Source organism: Vulpes lagopus, chromosome 10, assembly GCF_018345385.1.
Source record: "Vulpes lagopus strain Blue_001 chromosome 10, ASM1834538v1, whole genome shotgun sequence".
In the NCBI taxonomy this organism is placed as follows: Eukaryota; Metazoa; Chordata; class Mammalia; order Carnivora; family Canidae; genus Vulpes; species Vulpes lagopus.
The window spans coordinates 58,997,951-59,019,892 of NC_054833.1; the positions used below are offsets into that span (position 1 = coordinate 58,997,951).

The 21,942-nt window shown below is 48.3% G+C and overlaps 1 protein-coding gene across 1 annotated transcript in view; it reads left to right on the top strand.

The window, feature by feature from the left end:
• Positions 1-21,942, top strand: part of DNAH2 (dynein axonemal heavy chain 2) — an 87,983-nt gene that overhangs the window by 19,197 nt on the left and 46,844 nt on the right. Inside the window, exons 12-28 of the mRNA XM_041770369.1 lie at positions 636-850; positions 11,285-11,431; positions 12,242-12,398; positions 12,853-13,092; positions 13,362-13,550; positions 13,751-13,898; positions 14,358-14,550; positions 16,336-16,536; positions 16,625-16,781; positions 17,145-17,319; positions 17,715-17,878; positions 18,894-19,055; positions 19,158-19,261; positions 20,666-20,822; positions 20,963-21,045; positions 21,161-21,341; positions 21,721-21,859. Coding sequence (XP_041626303.1) covers positions 636-850; positions 11,285-11,431; positions 12,242-12,398; positions 12,853-13,092; positions 13,362-13,550; positions 13,751-13,898; positions 14,358-14,550; positions 16,336-16,536; positions 16,625-16,781; positions 17,145-17,319; positions 17,715-17,878; positions 18,894-19,055; positions 19,158-19,261; positions 20,666-20,822; positions 20,963-21,045; positions 21,161-21,341; positions 21,721-21,859 — 2,812 coding nt within the window. The remainder of the gene's footprint in view (positions 1-635; positions 851-11,284; positions 11,432-12,241; positions 12,399-12,852; positions 13,093-13,361; positions 13,551-13,750; positions 13,899-14,357; positions 14,551-16,335; positions 16,537-16,624; positions 16,782-17,144; positions 17,320-17,714; positions 17,879-18,893; positions 19,056-19,157; positions 19,262-20,665; positions 20,823-20,962; positions 21,046-21,160; positions 21,342-21,720; positions 21,860-21,942) is intronic.

Here is a 21,942-nt window from a genome sequence, read left to right on the forward strand (position 1 = left end):
AGGTGCCATTGGGTGAGGTGGCCCTGGCTTTGGATGCACAGCGGTGGCCAGTGTGGCTGGTGGCCTGGAGGTGTTTCCTGTCAAAGTGGGGAGGAGGAGGAGGAAGAGGGTCACCTCAGGGAAACCGGGCCACCCGAAGAGGAATATAACCTCACAATCCAGAGACCTGGATGGGCCCTTAGGGCGCCTAGTCCTGGAAGAACCAGAAAGAAACAGGAATAACCCTCGAAAAGGCCTTTTGGGGAATGTAGATTAAGGCTACTGAGGAGCTGGCTATCATGTCATTGGCTCTGGGTAAGAATATGGTGTCTCCCTGAGCACTGAGCTAGGACCAAGGGTTCATACTGGTTTTCAACCTCGACCCGCTTAAATCCTCACCTCCTATAATTTACTTTCTTTGCCACCTTCTCTTGAGCCAAATCCCTGTGCCTCCCCTTTGTGCCACTGACGTCGTTTGTCTTGTGCCCTTTCTCCTCCTCTCACTTTGCTGTGCAGCCCCTCCGGTCCCCAGAGTGGTCAGAGGAGGCCTCCCTGGTGAGCCACACAGCTCGTGGGTTGGGTGTGCAGTGTGGGAGACAGGACCATATTGGTGGGGGGCACGTGGGCTCTGGCCACCCGTTGTCCCTCCCCTTCAGTGTCTTTCCAGCGCTCACTTCCTGCCCCACATTGGTACGGGAGAGGAGAGCGTGCATACCTATCAACAGATGGTTCAGGCCATCGATGAACTAGTTCGAAAAACCTTCCAAGACTGGACGTTAACGCTGGACAAGGACTGTATTCGGCGGCTGGACACACCACTGTTACGAATCAGCCAGGAGAAGGCAGGCATGCTGGACGTCAACTTTGATAAGTAGGAGACCCAGGCTGACTACTTTCCCTACTTTCCCTCTGCTTGCTCCTCCCTTCTCTTGTTTCCATGTTTCTTTCTTTCTTTCTCTCTCTCTTTCTTTCTTTCTTTCTTTCTTTCTCTTTCTTTTCTTTTCTTTTGTTTTTTCTTTTCTTTCTTTTCTTTTTTTCTTTTTTCTTTTCTTTCTTCTTTCTCTTTCTTGATTTTATTTATTTATTCATGAGACACAGAGAAGGAGGCAGAGACACAGGCAGAGGGAGAAGCAGGCTCCCTGCGGGACTCAATCCCAGGACCCTAGGGTCACAACCTGAGCCAAAGGCAGAGGCTCAACCACTGAGCCACCCAGATTCTCTTCCACGCGCCTTGTTTCGAGCTCTCTCTCAGGCTGTAACAGGTGTACCCACACTGCCTATGTTTGATTCTAGAGTGTATCTCCAGAGTAACAGCGGCAGAAAAAGCAGCCCCCAGGAACCCATTAACCCAGTGATGTAGGTGTCCTGCCACTAGATGGCCATGACGGCCCAGCTAAGGCATCCCGAGGACCTCCAGCCAAGGGGCGGGCCTCCCTGAGAACTGGTGGAGCAGGCGTTCTGGGCCGGTTGTGCTCTCTCCTGCAGCTTTACAGTTATGACCTTCTCAGGTGACAGTTATTTCAGATGTAATTAATTCACGTATTAAGTTACTCAAAATTGTGTAGCAAGTGCCTTCTACGTGCCAGGAGCTGAGCCCCTGCCCTCTGCCTCCCTGCAAGTGAACTGGAGGCCGTGCTTCCGTTCTGTGGAAGATGCAGAAGAGAAAAACAAGGAAGGAGCCATGTAAGACATCTGTCTGCAGAGATTGCAAACCTCCTTGTGACAGTTTTTTTCCTAATTGGAAGGAAATCACTTTCTACTTGATGGGTTTTGGCACCCCGTTGTCATTAGCTGTGCTCCGTAAGAGGAGCTGCTTCCCAGGCTTCTAGGCTGTTGCTCCTCACATGGGCTTCAACTCACAGGACGCCCTGATCTGTTGGGCACATGTTGGAGGGCTTTTGCTAGAGGAGACCTGGGTGGAGATGGAGCTGCCATGGGTGAGGTGATGCACCATGGGTGAGGAAGGAAGCAAAGGTGGAGAAGTAGTGCTGTGTGTCAGGGGAGGCAGAAGCATTCATGAAAGGGCCAGAGATGGAGCAGGTTGGAGATCTGCCTGTTATGCCCAAGATTGCGAATCCGAGAAACCACCAGGGAGCCAACACTGATGCAAGCGCACGAGGGTTTATTAGCAAGCTCGAGCTTGGGTTCAAGTATACCCGACACAGCAGAGCAGGGACTTGGACCCCAAAGTGGGTTTTTTATAGGGTGGTCTAGGGGATTTTCAGAAGGGGTGGAGGAATTTCTCAAGTTCTGTTTACATTCTGATATGGGGCTTAAGGGCATTGAGCTCTGTTCTCATTCTAATATGGGACTTTCTACCATGGGTGTGGGCTCTGTTGTCTTTCTGATATGGGATTCCCTGCCAAGGACATTGAGGACATTCTGCAGTAAAGTTTAGCTCTTATTCACAGGGGCCTAAGATGGCTGTACTTGTGCTAATGCTAAACTTTAGGTGGAATGGCCTTAATTTTTCTTGGCCTCCACAGTGCCTTTGGCTAGAGAGGGGTATCAGAGAGTGGCTTTGGTAAGGCACAAGGGTTTTTGAGGTACGACTGAGCAGCAGCATATAAGACCGGCTTCATAAGTCAGCACTATGATTTTTTAAAGAAAGATTTTCTTTATTTATTCATGAGAGACGCAGAGAGAGAGGCAGAGACACAGGCAGAGGGAGAAGCACGGGAGCCCAATGTGGGACTCGATCCCAGGACCCCAGGGTCACAGCCTGAGCCAAAGGCAGATGCTCAACCACGGAGCCACTCAGCGGCCCCCAGCACTATGATTTTAAGAAGACAGAGACAAGGCCAGTATCACCCTGGCTGAAACATTTGCAAGCACACAACATGGTTGAATCTGCAAGACACACAGCTCTGTCAAGCTGGCTGCCTCCAAAGGCAATGTGCTAAGAGAGACAATGGACAGATGGATGGACAAGACAGTTGGACGTGATTGCATTGACACCAGGATGAACATGCACAGCCCCAACAGCAGTTGCTTTATTCTCCCCCAGAATCAGAGGATTGTGTTCAAATAACAGAAGCATATTAGCACTAATGATCCATATTTACATTTTAAGTATGAGAGAAGATAAAGGTTGAGCCAAAGGTCAAGAGGTGTCACAGGTTGACCACCCCCACATCCTCAGGGCAGAATCTGAACCCTGGAGCAGATCTGCTTTGCTCTGTGACCTCAGGCAAGCCACCGAATTCCTCTGAGCTGGAGTCTCCTTATCTACTCCAAAAATCATTTTCTGAGGTCACGAGGCGAGATGGCATATGTGGAAGTCCTCACGATGAGCAAACAACAATCAGCAAACATTACTTTCCCTTGAAAAGAATTGCCTCATAAAGCTTCTGTGAACACAGGACATTCAAAACAAACTTAGCAAGGTGATAGAATAGTATTTAGATTTTATTATTTTTTATAATAGTAGTTTTAATTTTGAAAAGTTTTAGCCTTTTACAAGGGGTGACAGAAGGTACATGTTACAAAATTCAAAAGAAAAAGAACAATCGGGCTTCACTGCTGTACCCCATGACTCAGTTTCTCTCTAAAGAGTCTGTGTCTGTCACTAGTTTGCTGCATAACATTCCAGCGACGAGAGTGTATAGTTACATAAATAGCCCTTTTGTATAAACAGTAGCATACTATATACACGGTTTTGTGCATCCACAGTTTTAAAAATGGTTTATTTTCCCATTGTAAAAGTGTTGACAAGTTTAGAAAATTTGCAAAATGCAAAAAAGTAGAAGAGAGAACAATTTCCTCAAAGACAACCACGCTTAATGATTTGGTCTTTTTCCCCCCACTCTCTTTTACCCCCTACTTCATACATTTGTTTTCTTTGATTTTTAAAATCTTTAGTGGGTATTTTAAAAAAGATTTTATTTATTTATTCATGAGAGACACAGAGAGGCAGAGACACAGGCAGAGAGAGAAGCAGGCTCCCTGTGGGGAGCCCGATGTGGGACTTGATCCTGGATCCTGGGATCATGACCTGAGCTGAAGGCTCAACCCCTGAGCCACCCAGGTGTCCTGTGGATATTTTTAAGTTATAAAAATAGTATATGCTCACTGTAAAAGAAAAATTGATATAGAAGTACATACAGGAAACAGTGAAAATCCAGTACCCAGCCCTGTCCTCTAGAGGTAATCTTGATCACCAGGTGATAAAAAATATGCACTCTACACAAAATAGAATCACATTATAAACAGGGTTTTCGCAACTTGCTTTTTAAAGGGTTAATGGTATGTGTTGGGTTTGTGTGTGGGTTTCCATTCTGTATGTAGAGAAGTATGTAGTTATTTTCTGGGGTGTATAGCATCCTATAATTTGGGTGTACTGTGACTTAATCAGCTCAGGATTGATGGACTTATAAGTTGTGCGATTTCTGTAAGGCTTCTGAATATTCTGTACCAGAGGGCTTCGGGTGGGCTCTCTACAGCTTATTCCCATCCCTCCCCAGTGGTGCATTTACCTGGTGCCCGAGCACAGTGTCCATCTGAGTCAGAGAAGCTTAGGAGAAAACTTTCCTGTCTGCTGTGATCATCTCCTGTCGAGGAACACATTAGGTATTTATGGAAAGTACTGTTTGCATAATCTTTATAGTAGAGCCTAACAAGGCAACTTTGGGCCAAATATTTATGGCCTGGGTTTAACTGAAACCCAAATAATGGCGAGACGCTTCTTCCAGAGACAAGTGTTTCTGTCCCTTGGTGGTTGTTTACTAGAGGGATCTGTTATAAGCTGCTTTACATTTTTGTGGTTTTAAGATAAAACTGCCTCAAACCCAGTAAATTATGTATGGTAAAAACAAACAAACAAAAAAAACCCCAAAACCAAAACAAACCCATGATCCCAGGGAAGGACTTTGGAGAGTCTGGGTTCATCAGACTGGTAAAGAAATCCAAGACCCAATCAGCTCTTCCAAACTATCTCACCTCTCCAAGGAGGTGCAGATGACTTTATCAGGCTGACTCTTCTGTATTCAGGTCTAGATAAGATCTTGAAATAAGCCTACTTTTCAAGTGTCCTGACTGCACTCAGAATTACACGACTGTCTCTGAGTTCTGGGAGCCTTCCAGGCCCTAATAGAACCTCTTTTATCTCACAAGGGGTTTTCTTATCCACCTTATATCCCACATACTTGAACTCTGAAGTCCAAACTGGCTTTTACCACGTTTTTACGGCCAGAGCAACTTTCCAGATTGGACTTAACTCAAATATGTTCCAGATGTTGTCTCTGCCCTGGCTGAGAAGAGGGGTGTTATCCCTATGTACGCAGCAGGCCCTTCTGTGCAGTGCAGGTGCCCCAGAGCAGGAGAGGGGACACGGGAATGTGTGTTGGCTTTCTGTGTGTAGGGCTTTCGCTTCTTCCTTTCTTCCCCATCACATAGGGCTTTCTCTATGGGGTCACTTCTTTCTGGGCTGTCAACACTGACCTCAGCTTGTTTCACTCTCTTGCCTCTGCTGCCTGACCACTGCTCTGAGGATCAATTATGAAATATCTTACAGAAATCATTCCCCAGGTGGATTTTTTTTTCCAAAGACATTTTATTCGTTGGGGCACTTGGATGGCTCAGTCGGTTGGTCATGTGACTCTTGATTTCAGCTCAGGTCATGATCTCAGGGTCGTGAGATGGAGCCCTGTGTCAATGTCCGCGCTCACTCTCTCTCTGTGTCAAATAAATAAATAAATGAACCTTTTTAAAAAAGAAATTTTATTTATCGATAAAATAAAATTTGCATTCTGGAAATTAACTGACACGCTTCTGGCAAAGACTGAGCATCCCTGTGGGATGCGTTCCTCCTAGGGTTCCAGCTCAACATCAAGACGGTATCCTCCAAGTTCCTCCCATCGACTGATGCATTACAATTTGACAATATGCCTTAAAGTTTTTTTGAAAATCTTGTCAGGATGACATTTTGATGTGGTGTTGGGTAGCGCACACACGCAAGTTTGAAGAACACAGGAGGATATGTTCATGTGGCCAGAAGCGTTCCCATATGTACTCAGACCCCTCTGTCCTTCCAGTGTAGCTATAATGCAAGTTTGGGGCAGGTCACTGTTTAGCTTAACATGACTCTGTTAGTCCCATTTACTGCCGCGCAGAGGAATTTTGTTATGTCTTCCCTCGCTTGTCTGATCTTTGCCCTTTTCAGAATTGACAATCGCCTTACTATTTTTGTGAGCACATTGTTTGCTATTGTTAATTCTCCCAGAGTGGTAATATTTTTCCTCACTCTCTGACTGGTAAGGGAGGTCATGATTTTCATATTTTTCTTTGAGCTACCCCTGCTAGAACTCCCCTTCCTCCTGCATCGGTGCAGTTGGTTGGTTTTGAGGCCTGCTATATCAGGGTATCAGCCTGGAGCTTCCCTGCTGAGCCTCTTCTCTCCTTGAATTTCCTGTTTCCTTTGTCTTCCTCTTTCTTGGTTTATGCCCTCGTTTTGGCGGAGTGCACTCTTTAGTAGCTTTCTGGGAAATGGTGCATGGGAGGCAAATTTTTTGTGTTTTTATGTGATTGACCACAATTTTTTCTCCCCTCCCCTTATTGGACATTTGGCTGTATTTGGAATCCTAGATTGAAAGTAACTTTCCTTTGTTTTGACCTCTCTCTTTTATCTCTTTTATTCTGGAGATTTCCCTTAAATGCCTGGTGATCTACTGTTTGTTCACATGTGAGAGAGGCCTATTCACTTGAAATATAACCCTCTGCAAAACTTCAAATGTGATATTCTTTTTTTTTTTTTAATTTATTTATTCATGAGAGACACAGAGAGAGGCAGAGACACAGGCACAGGGAGAAGCAGGCTCCCTGCAAGGAGCCTGATGCGGACCCTGGGATCACACCCTGAGCCAAAAGCAGACACTCAACCACTGAGCCACCTAGGCATCCCATGATAATATTTCTTATATTATTATTTCAGTCCTTACCTGTAGAGAAGACACAAAATATTCTGGAATTTTTACCTCATGTGCTTCCAAGTGGCGTTTCAGTAATATTCAGAACCCAGAGTTTCATGAGAGCATCTCCAGGTTGTGGGGCTTTTGATTGTCTGTGATTTAAAAATGCAATTTCCTTTAAAAGAAGAGAGAGAGAGAGAAAGAGAGAAAGAGAGAGAGAGAGAGAGAGAGAGAGAGAAACCACACAGATTTTACAAATCACGTGATTTTTATTCAAGCTTTTTTTTTTTAAAGAATTGAAGCATTTTTAATTTTGAAAATATTCTATATTTTATTCTGGCGTTTTATGATTTTATTCTTTACATGTAGATGTTTGATCCATGTGAAACTTATTTTGGTGTAGGGAGAGAACTGCACATGTGACTGGATTGTTGTGTTTCTTAATCCCCAGATGGCTAGCCAGTTGACCCGATCTCATTTATATAACATAACAAATTCCCATCGAGAGTTGTGTCTATTTCAGGAATCACTTTTCTGTGCTGGTATGTCTGTCTGTTCATATGAAGGGACCAAACTGCTTTAATTATTGACCTCATTCCTCTCCATTTGCAGAGTTTTTGGGGATTTTTTAATATTTATTTCCCATAAGAACTTTAGAATCAATCTGTTTAGTTCCAAAAATAGTTCCGTTCCTATTTTTATAAGAACAAGGATTGGGTTAAATTTATAGGTTAACTTAAGAAGAATGAACATGTTTAAGGTTTGAATCTTTCTACCCAAGAATAGCATTTTTTCTTTCAATGTATTTAAATCCATATAACATGTCTATAAATAATTTTTCCATATAAATTGACTAATTGACAAGAGATATCATAATATATATAAATTTGCATAAAAATGTTATATATAAAGAATTCTTGTTAATTGGTTAATTTTTGTATTTTATTTTTATTGTTTTAATTGTCATGGGTCTCTTTTCCTCCATGATAATGTTTAACTGGTTATGGTTTTTATATTGAAAACTTTGATTTTGGTACACCTGAGCGTCCATTGCCATTTAGCACCACACCTGAGCTACAGGTGCCTTGGAGGTAGAATTTCTGTACTTTGCTTGACTCTAAAACTTGAAGGAGTTGGTAGTCAGTTGGATGCTGGAAGGTGAGGCTGAGGGAAGACACTTGGCTCTGGTTTAGGGTGTGGGACAGGGCTATTCACAGAGACAGGAGCTCCCTGCATGCATCTGCTCTGCAGATGATGAGTTTGTTTCTGGACACATGGGAGGTGCTTGTAGGCCAAGGTGGGGAGACATCTAGAAGGCAGTTGGGCATACAAGTCTAGAGCTCACGTTAAGCCAAGTAGATCTGGGGGGTCAGCAGCTTCTAGAAGGCAGCTGAAGCCATGGGCATGGACAAGATCACCCAGGGAAAGTGCTGGATGTGAAGAACATCCAGGAGCCTGCATTGAAGGGAAGTGCAGGGCAAGCAGATTCTTCCCCGGGATCTCCAGGGCCTAGGTGGGTGGGATTTCCAAGGGATTCTAGAGACAGAAGTATTCTTGTACTGAAAGGCAGGGCAGAGCACAAGAGCATGTCCGAGGAAGGCAAGGCAGGGTGGAGTCCAGCACAAGGTTAAGGCCTGTGGAGAGAGGAGGGAGGCCCAGGCCCGAGGAGGCCTGTGGGGTTTGGGGACAAGGTGTCCTGGAGAGACTTGACAAAGTCAGTTGTGCAGGCGAAGGGGGCAGCTTTCGGGACAGAGGAGCTCGTGAGGACAATTCTGTATGGAAGGTGCACAGTAAAGGGGAGTGTGGGAACGCCTGGGTGGCTCAGTAGTTGAGCATCTGCCTTCAGCTCAGGTTGCAATCCCGGGGTTCTGAGATGGAGTCCTGCATTGGGTTTCCTGTGAGGAGTCTGCTTCTCCCTCTGCCTGTGTCTCTGCCTCTTTCTGTGTGTCTCTCATGAATAAATAAATAAAATCTTTAAAGAAGCGGGGGGGGGGGGGGCGGGATGCAAGGTAAGGTACCTGCAGGGGAGATATGTTGTCCAGGGTGGGGGGGCCGTTTTTGGTTTGTTTTTTTCAAGATGGTAGAAACTTGGCCTTCCTTGACTGTTGATGGGATGGAACTGGCAGGTTGAAGAGAGTGGGAGGGGATGCTGTCTGAGGAAGCAGGAGGAAACTGTGTTGGGACATGGAGCCCAGGAAGAGGCCTTGGTCTTAGGTGGGAGGAGGGGCTCTTCTGCCCTAAACAGGTGAAGCCTTGGTGTGACACACCAAGCCCACAAACATGGGCTTCTGGGTTTTATAGCCTGAAGTACATGGAGTCTCCTGGTGGATTCTGTGTCTGTGATGTAGGAGGTGAGCTTTCTGCAGAGATGGGGCAGGATAGGCCTGAGAGCGTGGGGAGGTGCTGCTGGCAATTGCCAAGAGAACAGGAGGGAGGACAGGGTGGGGAGCCCCACACAGGACCCTGGGGGGATGGCAGCAGATTTAGCCTGGGTCCGGGTTCCGCCAGGTGGCTTACACTAAAGAACAAGTGAGGAGTGGCAGGAGGGCCAGGAACGTAACAGATGGCAGGGTCTGTGCAGGAGGAGGCAGCGATGGGAGGGGACACACAGGCTGGAAGGGAGCCCGTGGTCAGTGGTCTGAAGATCTTGTGAGGTCAAGGAACTGGTCCTTTGGGAGAGCAAGTGCTGGAAGCGAGGAGGAAGCTGGGCTCAGGCGGGGAGGGGTGTCTGAGGGCTGATCTCTGAGGTAGAGGATGCAGGACATGGGAGTGACAGCCTGACAGCCGGGAGGGAAGGGCCAGAACTCCCTGGGTAGGACAGCCACATGTGCAATGCAGATTTCTCTGGGATTGCATTTAACAAAGGAACAAGAAACAGCTGAAAGTGATTTTAATCCTCAATCCAGTATTGCCCCAAATATTCTCATTCCAACATATAATTAATATAAATATAAACATTATTATTTTTAAAAGATTTTATTTATTCATGAGAGACACAGAGAGAAAAGCAGGTTCCCTGCAGGGAGCCCAATGCGGGACTCAATCCAGCACCCCAGGAATCACACCCTGAACCAAAAGGCAGATGCTCAACCACTGAGCCACCCAGATGCCCTACTAGAAACATTATTAATGGAGGCTTTTCTATTCCTTTATTCAGAAGAGTCCTCTCTGCCTTCCATCTCTGTGTCTTTTTCTCTACTTTCCAAGAGATTTCTGTTGATTTCATTGTTAATGGGTTTGTTGGTTTGTTAACATCCTGTTATCCTCTTGAACCTCCGAGAGCTCTCTGGGTGTTCCCTTCTATAGCATCTGGGGTTTGGGTCACGGATGCTCTTTTGTCTCTTTTCTCTCTCTCAGGATATTCACAGTTTTTTTTTTTTTAGTTTTTTTTCTTTGTGTGGGACGGCTCTTATCCTTCTGCGTGGCCCTTGTCCCCTTGTCTCTCCTCATAGTTTCTTTGCTTCTGTTTGTTTGCTTTGGCTTCCACCTTCCTCTGCTGGGAAGGACAGAGCCCAGTGTTTTGTGATCCTTGGTTGTCCATCTTCAAGGGCAGGGAGCTGGAGAGTGGTTGGGAGCTCTCCTGAGCAGGTCGTGGGGTTTATCACCTGTGAGCTTCACTGCAGGCTTATCTGGTGGGCTGTCTTGAGGGGACTCCTGAGGTCACCATCCTTGGGACTCACCTCTAGCTGGGCCAGAGGTCACAGAAAACCGTCTTCCAGACTTCTTTCTGGACACTGGTCGGAGCTGCCCGAGTGCCCATTGCTGGGTGGGAAAGAAGGCCGGTGGTCTTAACATTCAGTGTGCACATGGGCCCGTCACGCCCCCTCCTCTCACTACTACCTCTTCCTTCCACTGGACTTGGGGTCCCCAGTCCAAGACCCTCTGTCTGCCTGTCTCTGCAAAGCATCTCCAGACAAGAAGACTTCCATCTAATGCTGGGATGAGGAGGCCACTTGCTTAACTGTGCAGAATAATGGGGGGGGGGGGCAGGGGACAGGTGGGGAACCATTTCCACAATCTTGGTGTTGCGGTCCCACCTCCCCCTCCTGAGACACTTGGAGACACCACCCTGGGCATGAATGGAGTGGCCTCTCCACTGTCTCCATGGCCGGCTGAGGATGCTGGTTCTGTTCCTTAGCCATTGGCCTCTCAGCTTCCAATCTGCCTGGAAGGGAGCTTATGCCCTAAACACACCAGAACCCCCTTTCCTCTTGTAATGGTTTGGGGAGGGCAGCAAAGGTCAGTGAGTCCAGCCAGCCTTCTTTTACCTGGAGGCGTTGCTTCATTTCCTACGCCTAACCCTCTCTGTGCCTCCCTGGCCCACTGCCCTGGTGCCCCTACTGGCTCCTGTCCAGGCCCCAGAGCATTTCCCAGAGTTGCCTGGCTCTTTTTTCCCTGAGGTCCCTGCTGATTCTCTTTGTGGAGATTGACTACTGGGAACGGCTGCTCTTTGAGACGCCCCATTACGTGATGAACGTAGCCGAGCGTGCAGAGGACCTGCGCATTCTTCGGGAAAACCTGTTACTGGTGGCTCGAGACTACAATCGGTAAGGCTGCAGTCCTCAGTGGGCCTTCTGCGTGTGTTCTGGGCCTCGTCTGCGTCTTATCTGTCCCGTGATGTCATCTATCTCCTGTGGGATCTATCCTTTACTTTTTACCATCTCAAGAAAATTCTTTCTCCTACTCTCTCATGTGGCCCTGTGATTATTCCTGTCCCTTGCACTTTTGTCTTATAGCTTCAGGGTAGAGGGCAAAACAACCCAAACCAGGTCCTCTCCAACCTCACAGGGCACTGGGACCATGTGTACTGTGGGCCCGGGTCACTTCTAGGAGTGAAGGGGGGTGCATTAAGATTGTGGGCACGAGATAACATCCTCTTCATTGAACCGAGGCCACACAGGGACCCCTTCTCTTACTACCCTTGATACTTCTCTCTGGAGTGAGGCTTTGCTCTGGGTTGAGTGCCTTTCTCAGCCCCATTAAGGTCCAAGTGGGTGGAGCAAGGAGTGGAGAAAACATCCTTATTTGGGTGTCCAGAACCGCCCTGTCCAGCATAGCAGCCACTGGTTGCACATGGCTATTTCTATTTTAATTAATTACTTGGAATTCAAGAAAACTTAAAAATCGAGTCCCTCATTGGCACAGGCCACGTTTCAAGTGCTCCACAGCCACACACAGTTAGTGGTGACTATGTGTGGGCAGCACAAATTGTAGAGTGTTTCCACTACCACCAGAAGTTTTCTTGGAAAGCACAGTTCAGCCTTGTGAGCTTCCAGAGTTCTCCACCAGGTCTCCTGTTGTGGAGGAGAGGCCTGCAGAGCTTGTCCCGCCAGCTGCTGGTCTCCTCTCATGCACAGGATCATTGCCATGCTGTCCCCAGACGAGCAGGCCCTCTTCAAAGAACGCATCCGGTTCCTGGATAAGAAGATCCACCCTGGACTCAAGAAACTGCATTGGGCCCTGAAGGGGGCCAGTGCCTTCTTCATCACAGAATGCCGTATACACGCCAGCAAGGTGGGTCACAATCATGGGCCTCTGGAGGTTGGCGAGGCTCACCCAAAGGCCACTGCATGGATAATCAGTACCTGAGTCTTGGCTAGTGCTGGAGAGACCAGGGGGTGGTGGGAAAGAAGCCAACTGTGCTTATGGAAGACTTTTATTTATTTTTATTTTTAAGATCTTATTTATATATTTGAGAGGTGCTCATGCTCAAGTGTACATGAGCGGGAGGAGGGGCAGAGGGAGGAGAAGACTCCCCGCTGAGCAGGGAGCCCAACACATGATCATGACTCAAGCTGAAGGTAGATGCTCCACCAACTAAGACACTCAGGTGCCCCAGGACTTCTATTTTTATTTCTAATCTCAGCAAGTCTAGTGATAGGACAGGTGGGAGGCTAGAACTAGGCCCAGAGGGTTCCTTCCCAAACTGAGCACCCCTCCCACACCCATGTGTGTGGTCTGCCTCTAGTTGCAGGCCATTGTGAACGAGTTCAAGGCCTCCACTCTGACCATTGGCTGGCGAGCCCAAGAGATATCCGAGACGCTGTTGGTGCACATCAGCGACAAGCGGGTGTACAGAGACCTGGAATTTGAGGAGGACCAGCAGGAGCACCGGACAGCTGTGCAGCAGAAATTGATGAGCCTGCACCAGGATGTGGTGGCCATCATGACCAACTCCTACGAAGTCTTCAAGAATGATGGCTCTGAGGTGGGGGGTCCTGGTGTCAAGGCTTTGGGGCTAGGTGAGGTCCCTGGTGCCATCAGAACTTTCTCTCGGTTCTTCCCTCCTACTTTTGGTGGGTGTTTCTCAGATGCACAGCTCTACTTTTGGGTGCACCCAGCCTTCAGTTTTGCAGACCTTCTTCCTTTGGGACTCAGAATCCTACCTTTGTCTTTAGCTCGTTTCCTTCCCCTCTTGCTGGTTCCTATTCCCCAGGACCTGCCCCATCTCCCCTGAGGGTTTCCCTCTCCACCCAGATTCAGCAGCAGTGGATGCTGTACACAATCCGGCTGGACCACATGATGGAGGATGCCCTGCGCCTGAATGTGAAGTGGTCGCTACTAGAACTGTCCAAGGCCATCAATGGGGATGGAAAGACCACACCCAACCCACTCTTCCAAGTCCTGGTCATTTTGCAGAATGACATGCAGGGAGGTGTGGCACAGGTGAGGACCTTTACTCCTCATGTTCCAAAACTCTCAGACTCTGTTTTCAGTTTCCCTCAACCCTTAACCTCAGCCCTTAGCTGTGACTTCATCTTATGGCCCCTCCAGGGCTGGTTCTGAGGTGTTCAACTTTACCAGCCCTGAGGCTGGTCTCTTCCAGCCAGGCTAAGGCTCTCTCCCCTGTGTCCCCTGCCCCCCAGGTGGAATTCTCACCAACTCTGCAGACTCTGGCAGGTGTAGTCAATGACATTGGCCACCACCTCTTCTCCACCATCTCTGTCTTCCGCCACCTCCCAGAAATTCTCATCAAGCGCAAGTTTCATCGTGACCCCATCCATGTAATCGTGGGTGAGTGGGCGGTGGGGAGGGCACTGGGTGCAGGGGTATCAGAGACTTAAGGATGGGCAGAGCCAGGAGGAGAGGCCAGGGAAGATGCTGGGACACATGATGTTTCCAGACACATGATGCTGGGAAGGCCAGGTTTGGTGCCAGATCAGGGACCAGACTGGGGAAGGGAGCAAGGGTGGCAGTCAGAGTGGAGAGTAGGAGACTAATGCTCAAGGACTTTGGGATTAGGGTGGGAGATTAGGAAGGATGAGTTTGGGACTGGGGCAGGATAGGAGGTACCCATCTGAATCCTAGGCTGGAGTCCTATTTTTACTTTCCACCTCTCCCTCTGTTCATTAATGTTCATGTTTGAGCCAAATTTCTTTTGGGAGGTGGTGAGGAGGGTCCGGTGGCCAACACAGAGGCTGGAGCTTGGGTTGGGCTGTAAGTGAGTGAGAAACATTTTGCTGGTTCTTGAAGAGCGAGATGAGGACATCAAGAAGATCCAGGCCCAGATCAGCAGTGGCATGACCAACAACGCAAGCCTACTACAGAATTACCTCAAGACCTGGGATTTGTATCGGGAGATCTGGGAGATCAACAAGGATTCTTTTATTCGCCGCTATCAGCGTCTCAACCCCCCTGTCTCTTCTTTTGATGCTGACATTGCCCGGTAAGGAGTGTGAAGCTCTGGTGGCTGTGAAGCTCTGTCTCTGTGAAGCATAGAATCCTGGGAGGAGGTCCAGGAATACAAACCCTGGAAGCTCTCCCTGGGGTAGGGAGAGCTGTAGAAAATTTGTGTCCTCAACTATGGGAGAAGATCAGGAGCTAGAGCATTGGACCTTTATTTTTTTTGTTGTTGTTTTGTTTTGTTTTTGTTTTTTGTAAAGATTTTATTTATTCATGAGAGACACACAGAGAGAGGCAGAAGGAGAAGCAGGCTCCAGGACTCCAGGATCACGACCTAAGCCAAAGGCAGACGCTCAACCACTGAGCCACCCAGGCACTCCAGGACCTTTATTTCTCATGGGGTGGGGACCGCATAAGAGCTGGACAAAATTTAGGGGAAAAGCCTTTGTGTGTGTGTGTGTGTGTGTGTGTGTGTGCGTGGAGGGGTCACCTACAGGGTCCTGGTGGGAAAGAAGAAACATAAAGTTTTGAAGGGTGAGAAGCGAGCACCTCCATTTTAAGAAGGCAGATTAGAGTTTCATCGAAGATCATTCCTGAGTCTTGCTCTGAGCTCCCATCTCTCTGTCCTCTCTTTATTCACTCAGTAAACCCCACTGTGTCATGAATGGGAAGTGAGGAATAAAGAAATGAACAGGATTTTCTTTTAAGGGATATAGCCCAGGAGGGAAGGTGAAGGTGTCCCTGAGAGAGCAGCAGCAGTGGTGTCCTGAAGATGCTTGAGATCCCAGCCCTACCCCTCATGGGCTGCGGCACCACAGCCAGGTTACTCTGCTCTCTGGGCCTCAGATTCCTGGGGAGCAGATATGACCCTTCCTACCTTTCAAGGTTGTGAGGTCATGAAATCTATGTGAAAGCACTTTGCAAACTCTAAAGCACTGTCAATTGTACTCATTATTCAAGTGGCAGTGTGATAAGGACTGTAATTAAGGTGTACAGAGCATCAGCACAGGTCAGTGGAAGGACAGACCACTCCAGCCAGGACATTAGGAGAGGCTACTTGGAGGGAATGGCTGGGGCTGGGCTTTATGGAGTGGGTAGGATTCCCACAGGCAGAAATGGGCAGTGGGAGGGCATTTCAGGTAGAGAACATGGTGTGAGAGAGGCATGAAGGTGATAACATGTGCATATGCTCACCGAGCAGTGAGTGTTCTAGAACACAGGGGCAGGAAAGGAAGGGCGCCCAGGGATTTATGTAGAGTAGACAATGTAATTCTCTTGACAGCCTCATGACATGGGTTCTTTTATTATCACCATGTGATAATAAGAAATAAGAAAGTGGGGGGATGCCTGGGTGACTCAGCAGTTGAGAATTTGCCTTTGGCTCAGGGTGTGATCCCAGGTTCGGTGATTGGGTCCTGCATCGGGCTTCCTGCAGGGAGCCTACTTCTCCCTCTGCCTGTGTCTCTGCCTCTATCTGTATCTCTCATGAATAAATAAATAAATTCTTAAAAAACAAGAAAGTGGGGCCCAGACAGTTTCAATAACCCATCTGAGGTCATGGAGTTAGGGAGCAGCACTGGGTACTCAACTCAGATCCTCAAGCCTTGAATGCCAGAGTCTGACTGCTGCCTAGTAGGTAGGGGTGGGGAAAATGATACGATCCCAGCCATATGGCTGGAGTGGATTGAAATGGGAGACCCAAGGAGCACCCTTCATGGGTGTAGGGGTAGGAAGCCAGCACTTGAACTGGCAACAGGGCAGTAGGCTTGTCTGCTAAAAAAAAAAAAAAAAAAAAAACCCACCCTCATGGGGACATGGCCCCTTGCAGCTACACGGAGGTTGCCAATAATGTGCAGAAGGAGGAGACGGTCCTCAACATTCAGTTTGTGCTGCTGGACTGCTCACACCTCAAGTTCTCACTGGTGCAGCACTGCAATGAGTGGCAGAACAAGTTCACGACTCTGCTCAAGGAGATGGCAGCCCGGCGCCTCCTGGAGCTTCACACCTACCTGCGGGACAATGCAGAGAAGTATGGGCGCTGGCACAGGGCGGCAGGAGTGTGGGAGGGCAGGCCTGGTCCCTTCTGCTCACCAACATTCTCTTTGGCCTGACTTCAGAATCAGCCATCCCCCACAGACGCTGGAGGAACTAGGGGTCAGCCTGCAACTCATGGAAACCCTGCAGCATGACCTGCCCAACCTGGAGGCCCAGATCCCCCCCATACACGAGCAATTCACCATTCTTGAGAAGTACGAGGTGCTAGTTCAGGAAAACGTGAGTTCCCATGGCAGACGGTCTGCTGGAGTTGGGCTCATACCAGCCGTGGATTGGGGGAAAGAGTGAACCCCCACGTAGCAGGCCCTGTGTCACCAGGAGGGGCAGCAGAGAAGTGATCTGGGCAGAAGTTGTGAGATTCCAAGGCCTCTGAGAGAGCCAAAGACCTCAAATGATATTTTGGGTCAGGTGATGGGTTCCTCTTTGTCCCAGAAGCCGTGGCTTCATGTCTTTGGGCCTCACTGCATGTAGAACATGGTCACAGACTCTGGTCCACAGGGTCAGAAAAGAAGCCTTAAGAGCATAGGTGAGGAGGACAGACCTCCTGCTCATGGCTCATCATCCCCTCCTTCATGTCCTCAGGTCCTGGAGATGTTGGACAGTCTCAATGGGGAGTGGGTCATATTCCAACAAATCCTGCTGGACAGTGAGCAAATGCTGAAGAAACACAAGGATAAATTCAAGACAGGCCTCATCCACTCAGCTGACGATTTTAAGAAGAAAGCACATAATCTTTTGGAAGACTTTGAATCCAAAGGTACTTTGTTCTTGACCCCTCCCTCTTTACTGCTGTTTTGACCCAATCTTTCAAAGCCTCATTCTCTGGGAGATAGGGACAAGGATGAGCAGAGGAAGGCGGCTGCTGGGGAGGGATAGAGGGCTGGTACTGCTGTCAGCGACACACTGCCCAGTATTTCTTTTCCATGTTTTCTTTTCCATGGCCCACCATCTCTGATTCTCAAGTCACAATTAGGAGTTTTTCCTAAGGCTAATCATTGTTCTTTCAATGCATTCCCTCGTTTTCCTGCCCACCTCTGTTGTGCAAGGCAAGAAGGGAGATTTACCCACAAAGAGTCAGGAGAGCCATGATGATCCCCCAAAAGGACAATGGCCTCAAGCAGGAACCTGAGCTTCACCTTGAATTTCCCACAGGCCCCTTCACCAGTAATGTGGGATATCAGGCGGCCCTAGAGCAGATCGCCCAGGTGCGGGCCATGCTCAATGCCATGCGGGAAGAAGAAAACAGCCTCCGCTCCAATCTGGGCATCTTCAAGATCGAGCAGCCAGCTTCCAAGGACCTGCAGAACCTGGAGAAGGTGGTGTGCTGGGCGAGGCCCCTGTGGTGAACGGGGCTGGGCACTGGGAGCAGGAGCCTGGGGTCTGAGGGCCCAACCAGGAAGATGGGAGTGTGAGAACCTTAAAAAAAAAAAAAAAAAAAAAAAGGAGGTAAAATTCAGAAAGCAAGATAACCATTTTAAAGCAAATGATTTAGTGGCATTTTGTACATTTTACGATGTTGTGAGGTCATCAGCTCTGGCTCCAAAGCACTTTTATCACCATAGAAGGAAACCTACAGCCCTCTCCCCTCAGCCTCCCATGACCACTGATTCATCTTCTGTCCATGAATTTGCCTGCCCTGTACATTTCATATAAATGGAACCACACAATATGTGGCTTTTTCAGATCTGGCTTATTTGACTCACTATAATGTTTTGGAGGCTCATCCACATTGTTGCACACGTTGGTGCTTTGATCCTTTCTATGGCTGAGAAATCTTCTGTTGTGTGGACATTTGGCTCATTTCTACCTTTCAGCTGTGTAGCTGCTATGAACATGTGTGTACTTGTATCTGCCAGCGGCCCCTTCCCAGTTCCCATGGGTGCAGCCATAGGAGCAGAATTGCTGGGTCAGGAGGCAACTCTGCACTTAATCTGTTGTAGAGCCATCAAGCTCTTTTCTCCAGCAGGGCAGTGTTTTATGCTCCCCCCAGCACCAAGTGAGTGCTCCTAATTCTCCACATCCTCATCCACACCCACCCCATGACATTTCTTGGCCTGGTCATCCTGCTGGGTGTGAAGTGGTATCTCAAGGTGGCTTTGATTTGCATGTCCAACTCTTGGCAAATGATATCAAGGATCTTTTCATGTGTTTGTCTCTTGACAAGATCCTAAGGCAAGTGAGTAGGGAAAAAGTTTGAACTGAGGAGGCAGCCCTACTATGTGGAGGGAAAGCCTTCTTAGAATGAGAGGAGCTGTGGACCTAAGTGTCATCAGCGTGGAAGAGGGCAGGTGTTCTGTCACTTAATGCACCTCTCTGCTCTTGGCCATGAAGGAGCTGGATGCACTCCAGCAAGTCTGGGAGATCACACGGGACTGGGAGGAGAACTGGAACCAGTGGAAGATTGGCCAGTTCCTGACCCTACAGACAGAGGCCATGGAGACTATGGCACATGGTCTGTTCCGCCGCCTCACCAGATTGGCCAAAGAGTACAAGGTGTGTGCAGGGTGGAGGGGGAGCAGGAGATAAGCCCGCTGAGGAAGGGGGATAGTGTGGGGACAGTGGTCAGGGCTTCTGATGCCTCTGATTTTTGCCCAGGATCGCAACTGGGAAATTATTGAAACCACTCGCTCCAAAATAGAGCAGTTCAAGAGGATCATGCCTGTCATCTCAGACCTTCGAAACCCAGCCCTTAGAGAGAGGTGAGGCTGCTCCTCTGCTCCTCAGGGCCATCCCCTGGCCTGGGCCACCACCTGGTGATGCCCACAGACACACACCCTAAGGAGGCCTTCACTTGGGCCTGCCCAGTCTTCTGTCTCATGCATCGTCCTGGGTTTTCTAGCCTTCTTGGCTCCTTCCCTATTTCCTTCCCCCTGCATCTCCCTCGCTTTATGTCTTCTGTCTCCAAAAGGCTTTATTCTCTTTTCAAAAAACGATTTTATTTATTTGAGAGAGACAGAAAGAAAGTGAATATGGGGGGGCGGAGCAGATGGAGAGAGAGAATCTCAAGCAGACTCCCTGCTTAGCATGGAGCTGGATGCAGGGCTTGATCTCACAACCCTGAGATCATGATCTAAGCCAAAACCAAGAGTTGGATGCTTAACTGACTGAGTTGGATGCTTAACTGACTGAGCCACTGACTGAGCCACCCCTGGAAGATTTTCTTTTTTTGTAGCCAAAAGTATCTCTTTCTTCTTTCATGGTTTTTGCTTTAGGTCTTTGTTGAAGAAAACCTCCCAGATTTTTTTTTAAAGCATTTAAAAAATTTATTTATTTATTTATGATAGTCACAGAGAGAGAGAGAGAGGCAGAGACATAGGCAGAGGGAGAAGCAGGCTCCATGCACCGGGAGCCCAACGTGGGACTCAATCCCGGGTCTCCAGGATCGTGCCCTGGGCCAAAGGCAGGCGCTAAACCACTGCACCACCCAGGGATCCCAAACCTCCCAGATTTAAACATGCACTCTTTCTGTACTTTCCTCTAATACTTTATAATTTTATTTTGCAAGTTTTACTCTTTTGACGTGTGTGGAATCCATTACATTGTAGACGAGGCCTTTGAAGCCACTGAGAACAGAATAAACTCTTTTATAAGTGGCATTTTAATAATTATCCATTTAGAAGGAAATAATTTCATTTCTTACCCATTGCATCCAGTACAGTGATTTTGACAGTGCTTTACCATTAAGCATCTGGTGGTTATGTACAACCTGACTACCTCACCTGCTTCAGTTGTTCAAGCTCCCCTAGGCTCAGCTTCCTTGGGTCCAATAGGAAGAACCAAAGTTCCTCCTTTACAGTGGGTATGTGAATTAAATGGGGCATTTCATGCAAAGTGCTTGGCCCTGTGCACGATCTACAGTAAACCTGCAGTGATCAGTCTGAACTCCCTTCCCAGAGAATCAACACCTCAATCTCTGACCTCCTTACAGTGCCTAAGATCGCATCTTAGGGCCTATGTAGTAAATGTGTGTTGAATCGTGAATAAATACGTAAATGGAGTATTCTGTCCCAATGGGAAAAAAAAAACCTGTGGATTGATGTGAACACTTTCTAGTAGATTTTGATATCGGGCCTCATGACCTGACCTTCTGTCCCTGGCCACAGGCACTGGGATCAGATCAGGGACGAGATCCAACGGGAGTTTGATCAAGAATCTGAGAGCTTCACCTTGGAGCAGATTGTGGACCTTGGGAGGGACCAGCATGTGGAGAAAATTGGGGAGATCTCTGCATCAGCGACCAAAGAACTGGCTATAGAGTTGGTATGACTGATTCCCCTCCCACAGCCCCTATTCCCTGAGTCTTCTGCCGCCAGCTTTTCAGGATCCAATGGCCCCTCTGAGTTCTGTTCCCCCTAGGGACTAAAAACAGGATTGTTCTGTCCCCCAATTTCTTTTTCCAGGCTTTACAGAACATTGCCAAGACCTGGAATGTGATTCAGCTGGACATAGTGCCCTATAAGGATAAAGGCCATCACCGACTCAGGTAGTGAGGGCCTCAGGGTGGCAGGGCAGGGGACAGGCTGCATGATCTGGGCTGCATAGCCTCTGGAGGTTTGGCACATGGGGATGGACTACAGTTCTGATGTTTTCTACTGCAGAGGCACAGAGGAGGTGTTCCAGGCATTGGAAGATAACCAGGTGGCCCTGTCTACCATGAAGGCTTCTCATTTTGTCAAGGCCTTTGAGAAGGACGTGGACCACTGGGAACGTTGCCTCTCCCTCATTTTGGAGGTTGTTGAGATGGTGCTCACAGTGCAGCGCCAGTGGATGTACCTAGAGGTCAGGACTCCCTGCCTGAGCTGCTCCTGTAAACCACCTTTACTCCTTTCTCTGCATATGACCTATATATTGGCTCTACTGGCCATGTTTTCCCACCTCTCAAGTCATTCTTTCCCTGGGCCCAAGTGTCTGAGTCTTAGTGATGACCTCTCAGGTTCAGTTCCCTCCTTGAGCAGCCTTAGCCCTTCTTCCATTTTTCTTCTTGAACCCAGGATCTGGCCTCCCAGTCCCAACTGTCCTTCCAGAACTTGGGCATCTTGCCTTTGGTTCTAATGCTCCTTACCTTCCACTTAGCTGTCATTCCTGGTCTGGGAGTGGAGAGCAGAATGTGGGGAACAGGTGAGAAACAGCCTCTCATCCCCAACTCTTGGCCCCTCAGAATATCTTCCTTGGAGAGGACATCCGTAAGCAGCTGCCTAGTGAATCAGCCCTTTTTGACCAGGTCAACAGCAACTGGAAAACCATCATGGACCGGATGAGCAAGGACAGCAATGCTCTCCGGAGCACTCACCATCCAGGTCTGTTGAGCTTCATAGCCTCTTATCCTGACAGAGGCTGGGTTGATGCTGAGTACGTGTGATGTCGTGTCCACATGCTTCAT